This window comes from Pseudophryne corroboree, chromosome 2 (genome assembly GCF_028390025.1).
Source record: "Pseudophryne corroboree isolate aPseCor3 chromosome 2, aPseCor3.hap2, whole genome shotgun sequence".
Taxonomy (NCBI): Eukaryota; Metazoa; Chordata; class Amphibia; order Anura; family Myobatrachidae; genus Pseudophryne; species Pseudophryne corroboree.
Window position 1 is genome coordinate 454,707,220 of NC_086445.1, and position 17,720 is coordinate 454,724,939.

General features: G+C 44.2%; 1 protein-coding gene across 8 annotated transcripts in view; it reads left to right on the plus strand.

Moving 5' to 3' along the window:
* The window catches only part of LOC135027842 (uncharacterized), a 1,366,020-nt gene that overhangs the window by 672,225 nt on the left and 676,075 nt on the right, over positions 1-17,720 (plus strand). For all 8 annotated transcript variants that reach the window (XR_010224289.1, XM_063953746.1, XM_063953745.1 and 5 more), the window contains exons 60-62: positions 79-151; positions 12,339-12,502; positions 13,667-13,838. Coding sequence is in view for 7 of the 8 variants with exons in the window: in XM_063953746.1 (XP_063809816.1) it covers positions 79-151; positions 12,339-12,502; positions 13,667-13,838 (409 nt within the window). In the remaining variant the exon portion in view is untranslated. The remainder of the gene's footprint in view (positions 1-78; positions 152-12,338; positions 12,503-13,666; positions 13,839-17,720) is intronic.

Below are 17,720 nucleotides of genomic sequence, written 5' to 3' on the forward strand. Positions count from 1 at the left end.
TTAGGTACAATTAAGATACATGTTATCACTTCATAGGTATAAAAGTGGATTGATTTGCACTATGTTTTATTCTTCCAGTCAAAGCGAACAGCTTGGAATATTCCGCAGCATACTGAATGGTCACTTTGTGCCAGGAGTGACAGAACACAAGGTACCTGTCTTTCTTTCATTAGTGGGATGTTAAAGAAAATGGACACTATCTCAGCAGTTCAGTTAATTGTGCGCTCATTGTAAGCTTGTAGCATACCGGCTATTAGTTAATGGCCTGTCATAATGAAGTAATTGCAGTACTTCATAAGTGGCTGTAAAATCTAGTGACACATTTAGGATTACATTTATTCCAAGCATACCATAAAAGAAATACTTTATTACTTATGCTTCGAGAGAAATAATGTGTTTATGTATATATACACACACACACACACACACACACACACAAACACACACACACACACACACACACACACACACACACACTGTATGTATATATATATATATATATATTGAAGGCTGGCAGTGACAAATTCATTTGTATTTGATTTAATTTCTGTACAGGGAATCCTTTTTAATATGTAATTTGTAATTTCTTAGTGGCAAAAGCTTTCTGCTCAGTATTTATGTTTATTATTATTACTATTATTGTTATTATTATTATTATTATTTTGTGCATTTTAAATCCACCTCCAACTCAACCAGGGGATGTGTTTCACTAGTCTAGAAAGTTGTCACGGCAACCTTTTTAAAGCACCCGTAGCTCACCGTTTTTTTAATTCTTTTGATATATTGCATTTGCAACAAAGGCAATGTTATTTGTTATCGATTATTTGATGTGTTGATTATTGTAGTTTGTCATATTTCTCCTTAACTTTGGTTAGCTCTCTCATGTTTCTTCAATATAGAGCTTTTTGGGATGTGGCCTACTATTATCGTTAAATGTATTTTATTAATATATTGTCTACAAAATACAGTTAATAGCCTTGTTCATTCTGTCAATAGGAAGTACACCTTTACTAATGGTAAATATTAACCATACAGAGAACTGGGCAGCTATTTTGACAGTTAATCATTGTATAAATTTATTAACAAGTGATAAAACTCATTGTGAATGATAAAACTCATTGTGTATGATAAATGGTGTTCCAGCCAATCAGTTCCCAGTTGTCATTTTTCAAATATATGACAGTTAGATGATGATTGGCTGCAACACCATTTATCATATGAAACGTTTTATCATTCACAACGAGTTTTATCACTAATTGATACGTAAGCCCCTTAGCTGGGAAACATTCAAATCACCCAGGTGGCAGCACATAGTTAACTCTGACAACCAGAAACTGCATTTCTACTATCATGTGACCAATACCGATAATCCAGACACCACTCGGGAGATTGGCGCAGGAACACTGACGGCCTACATCCCAAAGGTGAGTATTGGGGTTAGGGCCCAGGGGCGGCGGGAGGGTTAGGGTTTTGCACTAGGGGTAGGGTGGGGGGGGGGGGGGGGAGCAAGGTTTAGGCACAAGTTGAGTGAGTGGTTAGTCATAGCAGCCACCCTCTGGAGGTTAGCCATAGCCGCCACCCCCAAAGGGTTAGCCATAGCCGCCACCCCAGGAGGGTTAGGGTAAGAGACGGGGATGGGGGGGTGGGGGTAGAATACTTTCCCCATCTTGTGTCGGGATCGTCAGTGTCGGGATGCCGCTGTTGGTCATGTAACCCGCCAGCATCTCAACTGCCGGGATAACATACCCAACCCCACTAAAACACAAATAAAATGAGTAGCCAAGTGGGCCAAACGTAACCTTTATAAGCCTGTCATATTGTGTTGAAGTATGCATACATGTTAGCTCCTCCACACAGTGCACATTTTTCATCCCACATGGGTGTTATCTATTGGATTGTGATACTCTTTATATTTGGAAGGGACTTAACCACCACTCCCTGTATCATCCGGACATTTGTTGGGTGTTTAACCTTCCATCTGAATCACACTATTATATGTATTTCATTTTTTTGTTTCTGTATATACAGATGAAGCCACACTAGTCGTGTCTCCGTCTGCCTATTGCCGAGAGCGTTACAGTCCGCATTTGCTGCTGACTAGGGGCTGTAAGAATTTGTAGTTGTACTGTGCTAGTACAGAACTGAGGTTTAGTATCGAACAGAGCAGATTAGATCTGATTTGCTTTACTTATAGTACTGGAAATTTCTTCAGGCTTAGATCTGACCAGTCCAATATAATAAGAGAAATATACAGAGCTATAAAGCTTTCTGTTTAACTGATATGATTTATACTAGTATAAAATAAACTCTAATATACCGTTATACAGTGCATCCGGAATGTATTCACAGCACTTCACTTTTTCCACATTTTGTTATGTTACAGCAGCGGTTCCCAACCTCGGTCCTCAAGTACCCCCAACAGTTCATGTTTTCAAGGTCACCGAGCAGTTGATCAGGTGTATTCATTGCTCACTGACACATTTTAAAAGACCCACAGGTGGAGCAGATTATTTCACTTGCAATCCTGTGAGGAGAGCTGAAAACCTGAACTGTTGGGGGAACTTGATGACCAAGGTTGGGAACCACTGTGTTACAGCCTAATTTCAAAATGGAATAAATTAATTTTTCCCTCAAAATTCTGCACACAATACCCCATAATGACAACATGAAAAAATTATTTTTGAGATTTTTGCAAATTATAAAAAAAAAAAACTAAGAAATCACATATACATAAGTATTCACAGCCTTTGCTCAATACTTTGTTGATGCACCTTTGGCAACAATTACAGCCTCAAGTCTTTTTGAATATGATGCCACAAGCTTGGCACACCTATCTTTGGGCAGTTTCGCCCATTCCTCTTTGCAGCACGTCTCAAGCTCTATCAGGTTGGATGGAAAGTGTTGGTGCACAGCCATTTTCAGATCTCTCCAGAGATGTTCAATCGGATTCAAGTCTGGGCTCTTGCTGGGCCACTCAAGGACATTCACAGAGTTGTCCTGAAGCCACTCCTTTGATATCTTGGCTGTGTGCTTAGTTTTGTTGTTCTGCTGAAAGATGAACCGGCGCCCCATTCTGAGGTGAAGAGCGCTCTGGAGCAGGTTTTCATCCAGGATGTCTCTGTACATTGCTTCATTCATCTTTCCCTCTATCCTGAGTAGTCTCCCAGTTCCTGCCACTGAAAAACATCCCCACAGCATGATGCTGCTACCACCATACTTCACTGTAGGGATGGTATGGGCCTGGTGATGAGCGGTGCTTGGTTTCCTCCAAACATGATGCATGGCATTCACGCCAAAGAGTTCAATTTTTGTCTCAGACCAGAGAATTTTGTTTCTCATGGCCTGAGAGTCCTTCAGGTGCATTTTGGCAAACTCCAGGTGGGCTGCCATGTGCTTTTTACTAAGGAGTGTCTTCCGTCTTGCCACTCTACAATACAAGCCTGATTGGTGGATTGCTGCAGAGATGGTTGTCCTTCTGGAAGGTTCTCCTTTTTCCACAGAGGCATGCTGTAGCTGTGAGAGAGTGACCATCTGGTTCTTGGTCACCTCCCTGACTAGTGCTCCTCTCCCCCGATCGCTCAGTTTAGATGGCCGGCCAGCTCTAGGAAGAGCCCTGGTGGTTCCGAACTTCTTCCATTTATGGATGATGGAGGCCACTGTGCTCATTGGGACCTTCAAAGCAGCAGATTTTTTTCGGTACCATTCCCCAGATTTGTGCCTTCGAGACAATCTTGTCTTGGAGGTCTACAGACAATTACTTTGACTTCATGCTTGGTGTGTGCTCAGACATGCACTGTCAAGTGTGGGACCTTATATAGACAGGTGTGTGCCTTTCTAAATCATGTCTAATCAACTGAATTTACCATAGGTGGACTCCATTTAAGCTATAGGAACATCTCAAGGATGATCAGTGGAAACAGGATGCACCTGCGCTCAATTTTGAGCTTCATGGCAAAGGATGTGAATACTTATGTACATGTGATTTTTTTAATTTTTTTAATTTTTAATAAATTTGCAAAAATGTAAAAAAAAAAACTTTTTGCACATTGTCATTATGGGGTATTGTGTGTAGAATTTTAAGGACCCTGAAGGAGAAGAAAAATATATTTTTTCTTCTCCTTCAGGGTCCACAGAGTTATCCACAGGACATATCTTGGGAGATCAGGTAGCGACAGCGGAATGGCACAAACAATCTCAGCTTTTCAGACTCCCAGGATGCAATGGGCCAGTCCCCCACATTCCAGGCTCAGGCAATTCAGTTTTTTGTTTGGTGTGGCAGGAGCTGGACCACAAGTCTTAAGAGCTGCTATTTTCTGCAGCCACAAGCTTTTATAATAAATTTTTATAGTCTTACAGTTTTTTTTTTTAGTGATCTTTCTAAAAAGCGTCTTATATGTACCATAGAAAGAGTAGCTACAACAGCAGCGCTTGGCCTCAGGGATCATAGGTTCCAGAGATTAGTATGAGGCTGCGATCCCTGGGGTTGATGTCAGCAGTAGGGAGTAAGACGCTCCCCTGGTCGCCCCTCCCCCCGGTTCATGACCAGTTTTCTCCGATTTCCCCGCTTCCATCTGAGACACTAGAAGTCAAATTAACCCAGTCTCAGCATGGTGCGGCTGTGTCACTGGTGCGTCTGTGTACACTAGCAGCGTCTGGGTCCACTCAGCCTTCGTTAGCGCAACAATCGATCCTGGAAGTGAGGTTAAGTCTCCCTGTATCCCGTACTCTTGAGGCAGGTGATACAGCACTGAGTCTCTACCTAAACTTTGGGTACTGAGTAGTTTTTTGTTTTTTTTAAACAATTTTTTATTGAGACATTATGGATTGTACACATCAAGATAATGCAAAGACAATAAGGTTTGCAATGAAGAGAAGTCACATTGTGCAATACACAGTAAATTCACATATGTATAGTTACAAAGAATCATACATGGTGTATAGTCATTCATTTGGGTCACTCGTGTTACTATGAATGATACAGGTAACCCTGAGGGGAGCCGCCATAGTCGTCTGTCCTCAGACCAAAGATACAGGTTGGTCTTGGGCTGCTAATCTAGTTTGGTACCATGTGGTATTCTTTAGACTATTATGAATTTGCAGCCGCGTGGTGAGGGGTAGAGTGTAAATATAAGATTCCCAGAGATTGAAAAAACGATCCACTTGTTTACCTTTATCCACAATGGTTTCCACCCAGTCCATCCTGAATATGTGATGCAGTTTATTAAAAAATAAAGGTATCTGTGGAGGCGTGCTGTCTATCCACCCCTGTAGTATCGTCTTTTTCCCAGCTGCACTCAGGGCTATCAGTAGTTTTTTGCATTCCGATGGCATTCGGAGAGTGGGATCAATAATACCCAAAACTGCCCATTCGGGGGTAAATGGTACATAAGTCATTAGCTTAGCTTCTGAATATCTCCTAATAAGGTGCCAGAAATATTGCACAATAGGACATGCCCATAAACAATGATAGGTATCCGCCTCACTCTGGTGGCATTTTGGACAGGAGTGTATTTCTGACGTTCCCATATGGAAACGCTTAAATGGAGTCCACCTATGGTAAATTCAGTTGATTAGACATGATTTAGAAAGGCACACACCTGTCTATATAAGGTCCCACACTTGACAGTGCATGTCTGAGCACACACCATATATGAAAACACGTTAAGTCTATGTTTGTTAGAAAATTTTGTTCCAGATAGGTATTCGTGTATACAGAGCTGTTTTGTAGCCAATCTCTCAAGTGTCTCAAAAGTGCGGCCTGGTTATAAACTACCACATCAGAGAAATTGATTCCTCCATTTGATTTAGGCTGAACAAGTTTACGCAAAGCAATACGTGCACGGCTCCCCTTCCATATAAAGGTTTTGCTAAGTTTATTAATCATTTGTGCATCCTGTTTAGTCATCAGTACAGGGAGCATTTGCAGTGGGTATAATATGCGTGGTATAGCCACCATTTTAAGCAGGTTAGCCCTGCCCAAATATGACAGCGGAAGACGTTCCCATCCCTTAATATCGTTAGTTAGAGTACGTATGGCCTTGCACACATTGCATTTGTATAGTTCAGACATATACCGTGGCACCATAATTCCCAAATATGAGATGTACGTCGATACCCAGTGCAATGGGAAGTGTGAGGTCCAATGCGGACATGTCACAGTACCATACAACAATAACGCTTTAGATTTGTCCAAATGTGGCCAAATAATTGGATTTTTTCTAAAATCAGAGTAAGGGAATGCTCGGGGTCAGATATATAAAGAAGGATATCATCGGCAAAGGCTGATAGTTTAATTTCCTGCCCACCCACTCTTATAACCCGAAAGGCTGGCCAATCCTGTAGTGTCCGAAGCAGTGGATCAAGAGCTAGATTAAATAATAGCGGTGATAAAGGGCATCCTTGACGGGTGCCGCTTTCTAAAAAGAACCGCTGACCCCTGATCCCGTTTATCAAAAGAGAAGCAGATGGTTTGTTGTAGATATAACGAATATAGTTAATAAATTCCGTGTCAAAGACTCTTTTTTCCAACACAGTAACAAATGTGGCCACAAAACCATGTCAAAAGCCTTGTTGGCGTCGAGGCTAAGAAGCATATTCGAGTCTGTACATGGAGATTGGGATGCTGCCACTGCCGCCAGTGCCATGCGGATTGCCTTAACCGCATGCCTGCCAGTCACAAAACCCATTTGTGTCGTGGTGAGGATATCTGGGAGGATGGATTTGAGCCGTAGCGCCATTATTTTAGCCAATAATTTTTATAGTTGACGTTTAATAGTCTGATTGGTCTGTAAGAAGAGAGAAAATTGGCGTCCCTACCGGGTTTAGGGATAAGGGTAATATACGCTTCATTAAAGAGTGGGGATGGAGAACTTCTTTCATGTATAGCTCGAAACAACTCTAATAAAGCAGGAACAATATGGGCTTGTAATATACGATAATAGTCTCCCGACAGGCCATCAGGACCTGGAGATTTACCATGGGGCAATTTGGAAATGGCAATGTTAATTTACTCCGCCGTTATATTACCCACAAGGGCTTCTCTCTGGTTCAAAGGGGGCAGTACCTCATCTGTAAGCAATTGTGTTTGTATATCAATATCTACTGGTGCAGAACTAAACAAGGACTGATAGTAGGTTTGGAATTGTGCCACTATTTCCTGAGATTTGGTGATAATACGACCTGACACGAGTGGTGTGTAGCAGTTATGGTATGTTGTTTTTTGGGAGGTCGGGAAATGACTGCCAGCAACCTACCAGCCTTATTACCCCATTTATAGAATTTATTTTTGGTAAAATCTAATGAGTGTTTTGCCTGGGCCTGCTAAGTAAGTTTCAAGTAGATGTCTGGCTTGTTTGTACTCAATGAGAGCGGCATCCATGGGTGTGGAAGTATAGGTGCGGTAAGCCAAAGACATTGCTGCTTTTAGTGCAGCATATTCCATTTTGGATTCCCTTTTTTTCCTGGTGACATAGCTAATGATATGACCCCTCATCACTGCCTTAGAGGCATTCCAGAAAATGTCGGGTCTATCCCAGTAATCTATGTTTTCATCAACATAGTTAGTCCAATGGTATGTGAGATATAACTTAAAGTCTCCGAGTCAGCCAGGTATTGGGGGAATCGCCAAATATGGTCTGTTGAATGCATATGAGGATGAGTTAAAGCCAACGTGACAGGGGCATGATCAGAAATTAATATATCGAGTATATCCACCCCAGCGACTTGAGAAATCAAGTCATCGGCAATTAGGAATTTGTCAATATGAGACGATGTCCCATGGGCCAATGACAGATGGGTATGTGTTTTGTCGGTAGGGTGCAGCAATCTCCATGGATCAGAAAGGTCTAATGAGTCTCGAAATGCCAACAAGTGTTTACTATGAGGGTCAGTAGTTCTCGGTATAATCGGTGATCTATCAACTGTGGGATCGTCTACCATGTTATAATCCCCACCTACTATCAAGGAATAGTTAGTTCTACCTTGGAGAACATGACTGAGGTCCTGAATAAATATGTGCATGTTGACGTTCGGGGCATACAGGTTGACAAGGGTAAATTTAGAATGAAAAAGCTCTATATCCAATATTATGTATCTGCCTTCGGGATCAATAACTTCTTCCAAAACAGTAACAGGAAGATTTTTTCAAAAAAGTATGGCTACCCCTCTGGCTTTCGTGCGAAAAGGGGCAGAGATACAGGAGCCAAGCTAAGGAGCCTTTAATACATTTTCTTCGCCTATCAGCCAATGAGTTTCCTGTAAGAAAATCACATCTGGATGAGAACGTTTGAGGTGTGTGGACACGGCGTCATTTGACTGGGGAGTTAAGACCTCCAACATTCCAAGAAATAAATTGTATAGGTTTCGGGGGCAATACCTCAGACGAGGAAGAAACTACAGACGGCATGGCTACCCAACCCCCACAGGGCAGTGTAATGTCTGACAGATAATCAGTAAATTCAAGTACACAATGGCGGCTCCCCCCTAACCCAAGGTTTCCATCTCAGCATCGATTTTAACAGCAGGAACACCAATGCGACATAAAATACAGTGCACAATTGTATTATTTGAAATGTTAATAGTAAACCATAATGACTCATAACTCCATTTTCTAAAGTTTTCCTAACAACCATAACCATGGTGGGCACCAACTAGGTCTAGTGGTGCGCACACTGAACGTTAACAAAAATAACAACAGAATTGTTAAGAAGGGATGCTATATTTAAAGAGAAAGATAACAAAAATAAAAGGAACAAGAAATATGAAGTAGATTAACACATATCCGCCCGAGGCGAGGGTACGTGAACTGCTTAACCCATGGCGGTCCTATGACCGATACCTTAACTAATGGGCGATCTTGATGGGGATCTGTGAGTCAGAAGGTGTGATCTCGCTATCTCCGGGTCTGTATAGAATACCTGATTTCCATTCTCTAAGACCCGCAATTTAGCTGGGTATAGCAGGGCAAATCGGATGTTTCTGTTATGTAAGTATGAACAAACGTCAGAAAATTCTTTCCTCTTCTGAGACACAGCTACCAAGAAATCCTGAAATATCAAGATTTTGTGGCCCTTGACTAACAATTCCCTGGTTTTACGGTACGCAGCTAGAATTTGTTCCTTAGCCCTATAACCTAAATAGTGGGCAATGACTGGTCGGGAACGCTTCTGTGTTCCGTCCCGCACCGCTCCCAACCTATGAGCTCTTTCGATATGTGGGACCTAAATGTCATCTATGATTCCCAACGAGGTGGGGTGGTCCATGCTAAGATAGGAGGAAAGGGCTGGGTCTGTCAAGGACTCTGGTATACCTATAAACCTCAGGTTGTTCCTATAGGATCTATTTTCCAGGTCCTCTACTTTGTCCTGCAGCTGTTGTATATATTTACCCTGGGTTGATACCTCCTCCTGACAAGACTGGACCAGTTCCTCAGTATCACTCATTCTCGTTTCTAACGTGGAGATACGCGTTGCATGGGAGTCTATGCGAGCCAATCCCGCGTCTAAGCGGGCTTGTAGATCATCAAATCGTTTGTCGAGTAAGGGCATAAGAAAATGCACAGGCGGGGACAGAAACATGTGCTATAGAACAATTTGAAGTGTCAAGCAATATAGAATAGAAGTATCGGGTAAAAATAACAAACGTCACATATAATCCTCAGCGAGAGAAAAATAAAAAAAATATCACATAGAATGAAAAATAACAAACGTCACATGAACAATCAATTAGGGAGCCACTGGAGGGCACTGCTCCATCAGCTATAACTACTTTACAGCAAGGAAGGGAAATGAGAAATGGGATAATCTGCGTTACAAAATAACCATAGATAAGTGGTACAACGACACAGCTACCAATGTAAGGCTTGAATTATCATACAAAATATTATAGAAAATAATAAGCATGGACACTAAAAATATATCCACCATAAAGGAAACTGTGAAACATAGTAAAAAGCATAAATGAAATGAGATAATTGTCACACATGCAGGGCCATCAGCTGGTCAGTCCCAAACAGAGCAAGGGTCTCGGTGAGCTCTTTACAGCTGCAGAATGATGTGAAAATAAGCAGCCTGTGCAATGTTCCCAGCCTAATACCGGTATGGAGGCCACTGGAGGTGTATGGAGAACGGGGTAGGAAAAAAGGAGGGGGGAGTGGGTAGAGAAGGGCTGAGGGAAAGGGCAGAACACAAGGTAGGAAGGGAAAAGGGTGTTAGTTGGGGCAAAAACAAATACCGGGTGAGCAGGAGACGAGGTCCAGAGAGAGCACGGCAGACAGCCCACAGCAACCAGAAGGCAGGATCAGACTTCCCTCAAGAGATACAGACGGCCAGGGTCACTTCAGGAGGCGGCCAACCACCAGGTCACGGCGCCTCAGCTTGCAGGGAGAGAGCACGGGGGTCCACCCACTTCCAGCCTCAGCGATGAAGCAATGAGCCGGAGGACGGGTCACATGGGACGAAGGTAAGACGAGGCACCCATTCCAGCGTCGCTTGGTTCAGCAAGGTCAGGGGTCAGCGCGGAGGCCGCTGTTAAAGCCCAACATCCAAAGAGAGTTCCGGACCACCAAGCGGCAGGGGAGATCACCCGTCGGGCTCCGCTGGTCACTGGATATGAGGGTACCCTGCCACCGGAGCGTCCCACGGAAGCCAGAGCAGGAGCCAGAGAGAAAGCAGGCAGCGTGGGGGGGGGGGGGGGGGGGCGGGCAGGCGGCTCAGAGCACGAGACCGCCAGTCGGGTACACCCCTCCGTCTCGGGGGCAATGCTGCAGTCCCGTTAGGCAGGCGTCCACTCAGAGTGTAGTAGCAGGGAGCATCGGAGACAGTGGGGGGCCCAGGAGCGATAGCCAGAGGAGAATGCTCCGACATGCAGCACGCTGGCATTTGGGCTAGGATTCGCGCCAAAACACGGCGCCTGGGGAGTGCACCACTATTAGTGGCCAGACATCTGTGGAAAAATTCATGTCCCGCCCAGGTAAGGGCAGCATCGGCATCTACCCTACTTGACCTATCCGTATAGACAGGTTTAGTGCATGATCCAATACAGCAAAAGGTAGATGGAGGCAGATAACTGGGGCCTGGGTAGGGAGAGCTGGTAAAAAGCGGCCATGCAGGATGCCCCGCCCACCGGAAGAGGTACTGAGTAGTTTTATAAGTGCCTGATGCATATGAGTGTTGCAAACTGTTACTGCTGCATATTTTGCTGTGCTTCTAAATACGTTAAAGTCCTATATATGGTAATGCAGTAATATGTTTTTCTTACATACCTGAAATGTTTTCTGTAGTTGAATATGTGCTCATATTGCTAATGTATACTAATGTATAACATGTGACTGATTGCTAGTGTGGCTGCTGAGTTATACTATGTTTCTGTCAGTTTTGCTTGTCTCTTATATCTGATCCTCAGTGCTGGTGTAGAGCAGGGAGGGGTCTGATTGTAGTTCACTTTACTAAACATAAAGTGAATACTGTCACAATTGTGTAGTTTACACCCTACGTGTGTGTGATAAAGTTGCCATGTCTAAGTGGCAATTGTGAAGAGGATACACTCTGTATAGCAGCATCTACATTAATATCATGTTTGTCCTGCAAACCAGGGTTTACCTCTCAGGATCTGGTACAAATGCGTTATGTGCAAATTGTTATACAGTAGCTTTCATCAAACCCTCCTTAATAATCCAAGTCAGGCACAGGTTCAGGCAGAACCTCCTTGGGCATCTTTTGCACAAACATTATCCAATATAGCTGAGCGAATGATGCCAGCTCCTGTACCAGGAATAGGTTACCCATTTAAACCTTACATGCAACATTCCACCTGGGTAATGACACATCCAGTACAGGAATCTGCAGCCTTTCAACAAAAACAGGCTGACAGGCCTATAGAACCACATAGACATGAAAAAACATCTTCACAGTCTACACATGTTTGAGAAGAGGACACTTCTGAAGATGAAGCTGATTCCTCACATTCTGGGTCTGCATATAGAGATTGTTGGTGCCATTCCGCTGTCGCTACCTGATATCCCAAGTATCCTGTGGATACTGTGGACTTCGGAGAAAGAAAGTTATCGACGGTAAGTCTACCATAACTTCTCATATTCCATTTTGGAATTAGGCTAACAAAATGTAACATAACAAAATGTGGAAAAAGTGAAGCAGTGTGAATACTTTCTGAATGCACTGTATAGGTCACATTTTCCCTTTTTCGTACATAAGTTACATACCGTCATAAATGTACCTTATATTACCTAGGATAATCATACTACCAAATGAAAGGTAAACTGAATAATATCTGATTTACGTTCTTGTCATTATTGGCATTAAGTATTTCTTCTGTGATTTCAGGCTGGCAGTAATGGTGCTGTGTCTGCTGAACACCTGGAGGAATTAATCACAGCTATCACTAAAGTTTCAGTAGAACTCCAAGAGAGACTGAGGACGGTGTTCCTGGGAACGTCTCAGCGCTGTCACTACATATTTACACTTCGAGATCTTGCTAAAATATTCAGGTGATGGAAATGGAAAGATATTACATTATGTCTGGACTCCTTCAAGGATGTGAACTAATAGCCCATCTTTTGAACAGTTATAGGCCCTCATTCCGAGTTGTTCGCTCGCAAGCTGCTTTTAGCAGCATTGCACACGCTAAGCCGCCGCCTACTGGGAGTGTATCCTAGCTTATCAAAATTGCGAACGAAAGATTCTCAATATTACGAAAAGACTTCTCTGTGCAGTTTCTGAGTAGCTCGAGACTTACTCTGCCAGTGCGATCAGTTCAGTGCTTGTCGTTCCTGATTTGACGTCACAAACACACCCAGCGTTCGCCCAGACACTCCCCCGTTTCTCCAGCCACTCCCGCGTTTTTCCCAGAAACTGTAGCGTTTTTTCACACACTCCCATAAAACGGCCAGTTTCCGCCCAGAAACACCCACTTCCTGTCAATCACATTATGATCACCAGAACGAAGAAAAAACCTTGTAATGCCGTGAGTAAAATACCTAACTGCATAGCAAATTTACTTGGCGCAGTCGCACTGCGGACATTGCGCATGCGCATTAGCGACTAATCGCTCCGTTGCGAGAAAAAAATAACGAGCGAACAACTCGGAATGACCCCCATTGTTGTGTTAGCTCTTCGTGTTACTTGTAAAACCTATTTAAAAATTGCATAGCGCTGTCACGTAAAGGAATGATGTGATTCATAAAGTTAAGCTTTGCCAGCAGTACTATAAGTGAAAAGTCAGTCCTATGGCTATATGTGACAATTACTAGAAAAGAACTGATTTGCACTGGTCTATTCTGTTCCCCGCTGCAACTCAGTGTGATGATCAATCACAAGAATTTTAAGATGAACACGCAGTTTCTGCCCTTGTTAGTCTAGGTCTGTCCAAAATGTCCTTGTTTCATTGGCAGCTGCTCTGCTTTCTTTCTGCCGGAATGATGAGCTCACATATATTTTCATTTACTGATTACTTTTACTTGTCGTTATAGGTAAATTCATTACATTATGTTTCACACAATTAAAAGGACGGGAAATTATATCTATTTTCTATGGTTTTAGGGAGAAAGCTTTTACAGGCTATCTGAGACACAGAACTAGTTACTGTAGCGGGTGTGTGTACATATTATTATTATTATTATAGTAAATATCAGGAATATGTGTTTGATTGACAGGAATATCTGCCTTTCTCTGGATGGAGGGACTACTAGTGACAATCTCATGTTGCTTTGGAGACATGAATGCGAGTGGGTGTATGGGCACAGAATGTCCAGTTCTGTGGACTATAGCAGATTTGTGCAGGAGCTGACCGCAGCAGTGAAGAAAGTGTTTATAAATGAAGAACAGGTAGAGTATACTGTAACATGGGCAGCTCACTTCAATACTCAGACGGAGTTAAATTCACAAGTAAATAACTACAGTAGCTGTATTTAGTGTGATACATGATGCAATCTATGAAGTTCCTTTCTGCACTTTCAATCTACAGTAATCTGTGGAGTTAAGTTGTACTTCTTTATATGTCCTCTATAGTGTGTGGAATCCAGCATCATTCTCATGGATTTCGGATTAATTAATAGCCCCCGAAGTCTGTAAAATTTATTATTTATGTTTGAGTGTATTGTGTGTCGGTGCATGCATGATATGTTGTAGTATTCATATGCATACGTATAATAGGAGTTGTGTTTTACCAGTGTTTTCTTTCTGATCTTTTCTGATGTTTTTTTAACCACTTAATTGACAATTTTTCCACCATAAAACTGTTAAAAAATTGCCAGCTTTTTTTCTTACTTAATAATGTTTAACATTTATTTTTAGTAATGTATTAAAATATTTGATTTACAAATATATTTCTTCTACATGGTCCATTGGGCTCCACAGGGAATACCTTGAGGTTTATGTTGTGGAAAGGACCAAACACTAAACAGTTAAGCTTTTATAGCTCCCAGAATGCACTGGTCCTTCCCCCTATGCCCTGCCCAAAGCCCGGGCTCTTCAGTTTCATATTGGTGCCAGCAGGATGCACCTTTAAGCAGCCCCAAGCTTTTACTTTTATGATTTATTTTATTTTCCTTTTTTCTTCATGAGCTAGCAGCACCGGGCAGTCCTCTGCATGCCAGCGCTGCTGCTCCATCAGCCCCCACTGGCGCTGAAACTCCAGCCCCAGATCTGGTACTTCCGGCAGGGCAACGGGAAGTGCGGCTAGCACAGCTCCCATGGGGAACCCCAGGACTGCAAGCCGGAACCGGGGAGCAGGTCTCGTCTTGTTAGCAGTCCTTCTTCCGGGGTTGGGCCGGAGTGGCTGGTGTGGACCCCAGTTCGTCCGGACACCACTAGACCACCAGGGATTTTTACTGGCGCAGGTTCATGCTTTAAGAGGCCAGAGTACCGGTGGGGGACGCCAGCATAGGGGAGGTCAGCACTCTGCCTGTGGCCCCTCCTCGAGCTCAGTTAACCATTCCACTGCATTCTTCCCGCCACTGATCTTCTTCTTTCTCCCCCTCAGACACCTGTGACAGCCACCTGCACAGCCAGCTCCTCCAGCCCCGTGCAGGATCCCACCCAGGCTTTCTTTTCAGTTATTGGGTCAGATAGCTGAATGCCTTGCAGCCTCTGTGGTTGTTTCCCTTATGGCATTGGTCTTCAACCTGTGGCCCACCAGCTGCTGTGAAACTACACATCCCAACATGTCCTGCCACAGTTTTGCTATTAAGGTATGCTAAAACTGAGGGAGGGCAAGCTGGGATATGTAGTTTCACAGCAACTGGAGGGCTGCAGGTTGAAGACCCATGCCCTATGGGAGTCTCCCAGAAAGTACATCCTGCTATGCCAGTCCCAGCTTTGTCCCGTTCCTGGGTGGATGTACTCTCTAGCAGAGTCTGGCTACTACCTCTACTGCTTTCAACAGATGTTACAGGATGAAAGACCCTTGCCCACTGAAGCTACTAGGCATGCTGTGCCCTCCTCCCAGTCAGGTTCTGAGGCATCATCTGATGAGGCAGAGGAGGCTGATGTCCCTCTCCCTGAGTCCCACTCAGGGAAGGAGGAGAGTCAGTCTACTGTACCTTAAATGTGTCTGCGCTATTAAAAATTGTCAGATCTATCCTTCACATAGAGGAGGAGGAGTCTGCTCCTCCGCCAAACAAATCACAGGTATTTAAGTGTCAGAAGGTAGTAAAAGCTGAATGTCCTGCGTGAAGCTTGGAATACCCCCAGTAAAGAGTTTCACCTGCCAAAGTACCTGGCTTCCTTTTACCCTATCCCTGCAGCTGATTGTGCCAAGTGGGAGGTTCTGCCCACATCACTTATATAAGGGAGGCTGATTCTTACCTCGGACACTGGATACTGGTCTCCTGGTGTCCAGAGCATCTTCTACTTAGGTGGTAGCATGCCGCTTCTTCTGGCTCTGCTCATGGAAAGCAGACACAGATTACAAGAAGGCACCTGGAATTGTTGCTTTACATTGGTGAGATCCTTTTTGGAATAGACAAAATTGGGATCAATCTGGCAGCCGCCAAGGCTGCTTTCTTACCCTCCTTCTTAGCCTCTTCTCTGCGGTCCAGCCTGTCCACCTTTGGTCCTTTCGCCCTCTAGGCAAGGCTAAAGGTCAGTCCTTTCCCAGACAGTCGACCTCCACAAAGAACACCAAGCCCAGAACCAAGCAGGCCTGGGCTGCCAGACGTCCAACTACCCAGTCTGAGGTCACGCCCTCAGCCTGACGGGACGGGCATCCTCCTCGGGTTCCCAGGGTGGGAGGCTGGCTTCTTCAGCCTGGGTGCAAGAAGTAGTCTCTCACGGGTACACTGTCTCATTCCGAAGATGCCCCCCATAGCAATTCTTTTGCGCAGGCACCCCATTGGATCCAAACAAGGCTTTGGCCCTCCAGGAAGCCAACACGGGACAAGTTTCTACCCTACCCTGCTCCTGGTTATGAAACCTAATGGGTGTCATCGCCCAATCCTCAATATCAAATCCCTCAACAGGTTTGTCAGGGTACCTGGGTTTTGTATGGAAACCTTCCACTCTGTTGTCCTTGCTATGGAGCCTGGGGACTTTATGGTGTTTATAGGGTTATTGCAGATGCTTATCTTCATGTGCCTATAGCACCCTCTCATCAGCGATTCCTGCTGTTTGCTGTCCTTCAGCAGCATTACCAATTTTGAGCACTGACCTTTGGTCTTTCTAGTGCTCCCAGGGTCTTTACCAAAAATATGACAGCTTTGGCGGCACAGTTGCGTCGCCAGGGGGTCAGAATACTCCAATATCTGGACGACCTGCTGATCCTTGCAGGTTCTCCGGAGGTCCTTCATCGCCATCCTCAGCTGACTATTGCCTTCCTGTAGCAACACGGCTGGCTAATCAACTGGAAAAGTCAACCCTCATGCCTTCGCACCATATGCTACATCTGGGAGCTCTCCTTGACTCTCGTGTTCAGAGGATTTTTTTCTGCCAGCAGACACAATTTAAGCACTACAGCAACAAGTACGTAAGTTGCTACACAGTCACAGAGTGTCCATCCAGACTCTAGCCAGATGGTTCCGCATGACTATCTCACAGGTCTAAACGCAGGCTGGCCTTCCTGTGGCGGCTACATTCTCTGCTCAGTCTACTCGCTCTTGGGTCTTTCCTGGGCAGCCTGCTGTGGTGCGTCTGCAGAACAACTGTGCAAGGTGGTCACGTGTTTTTTTGTCCACTCCTTTCTCAGGTTTTATGCCCATGATACATTTGCCCCTCAGGATGCTTCATTTGGAGGCCAGATTCTTCAATCAACTCATGAGCGTCCGCTCCCTTGAACAACATCCCCAAGGTATTCACTGTGAACTCTCTTTCTTCGAAGTCCATAGGGTCCACAGGGTGCCCACCCTGACGCACCTGGCTTCTATGGGTTTCTTTTCTTGGTCCCCGGTTCCCTTCTCTTGTATGTGAGATTGTGTTCTTGTGTGTACCAAATCTTCCTTCTCTGCTTTCCTGCTCCTGCCTTGAGCTTGTTAACAAAACTGAAGAGCCTGGGCTGTGGGCCAGGTATTGGAGGGGAAGGACAAGTGCATTCTGGGAGCTGTAAAAGTTTAACTGTGTTTCCACCACCTAGACCCCCCAAGTTATTCCCTGTGGACTTCGAAGCAAGAGAGGTAAGTGTACCATAACTCTCCTTATATCTAGGGGGTGTTTGGCAATAGACCCCCCAGTTCTGTTAAATCCTAATAATAGTACACCCTTAGTAGCAAAAGAAAT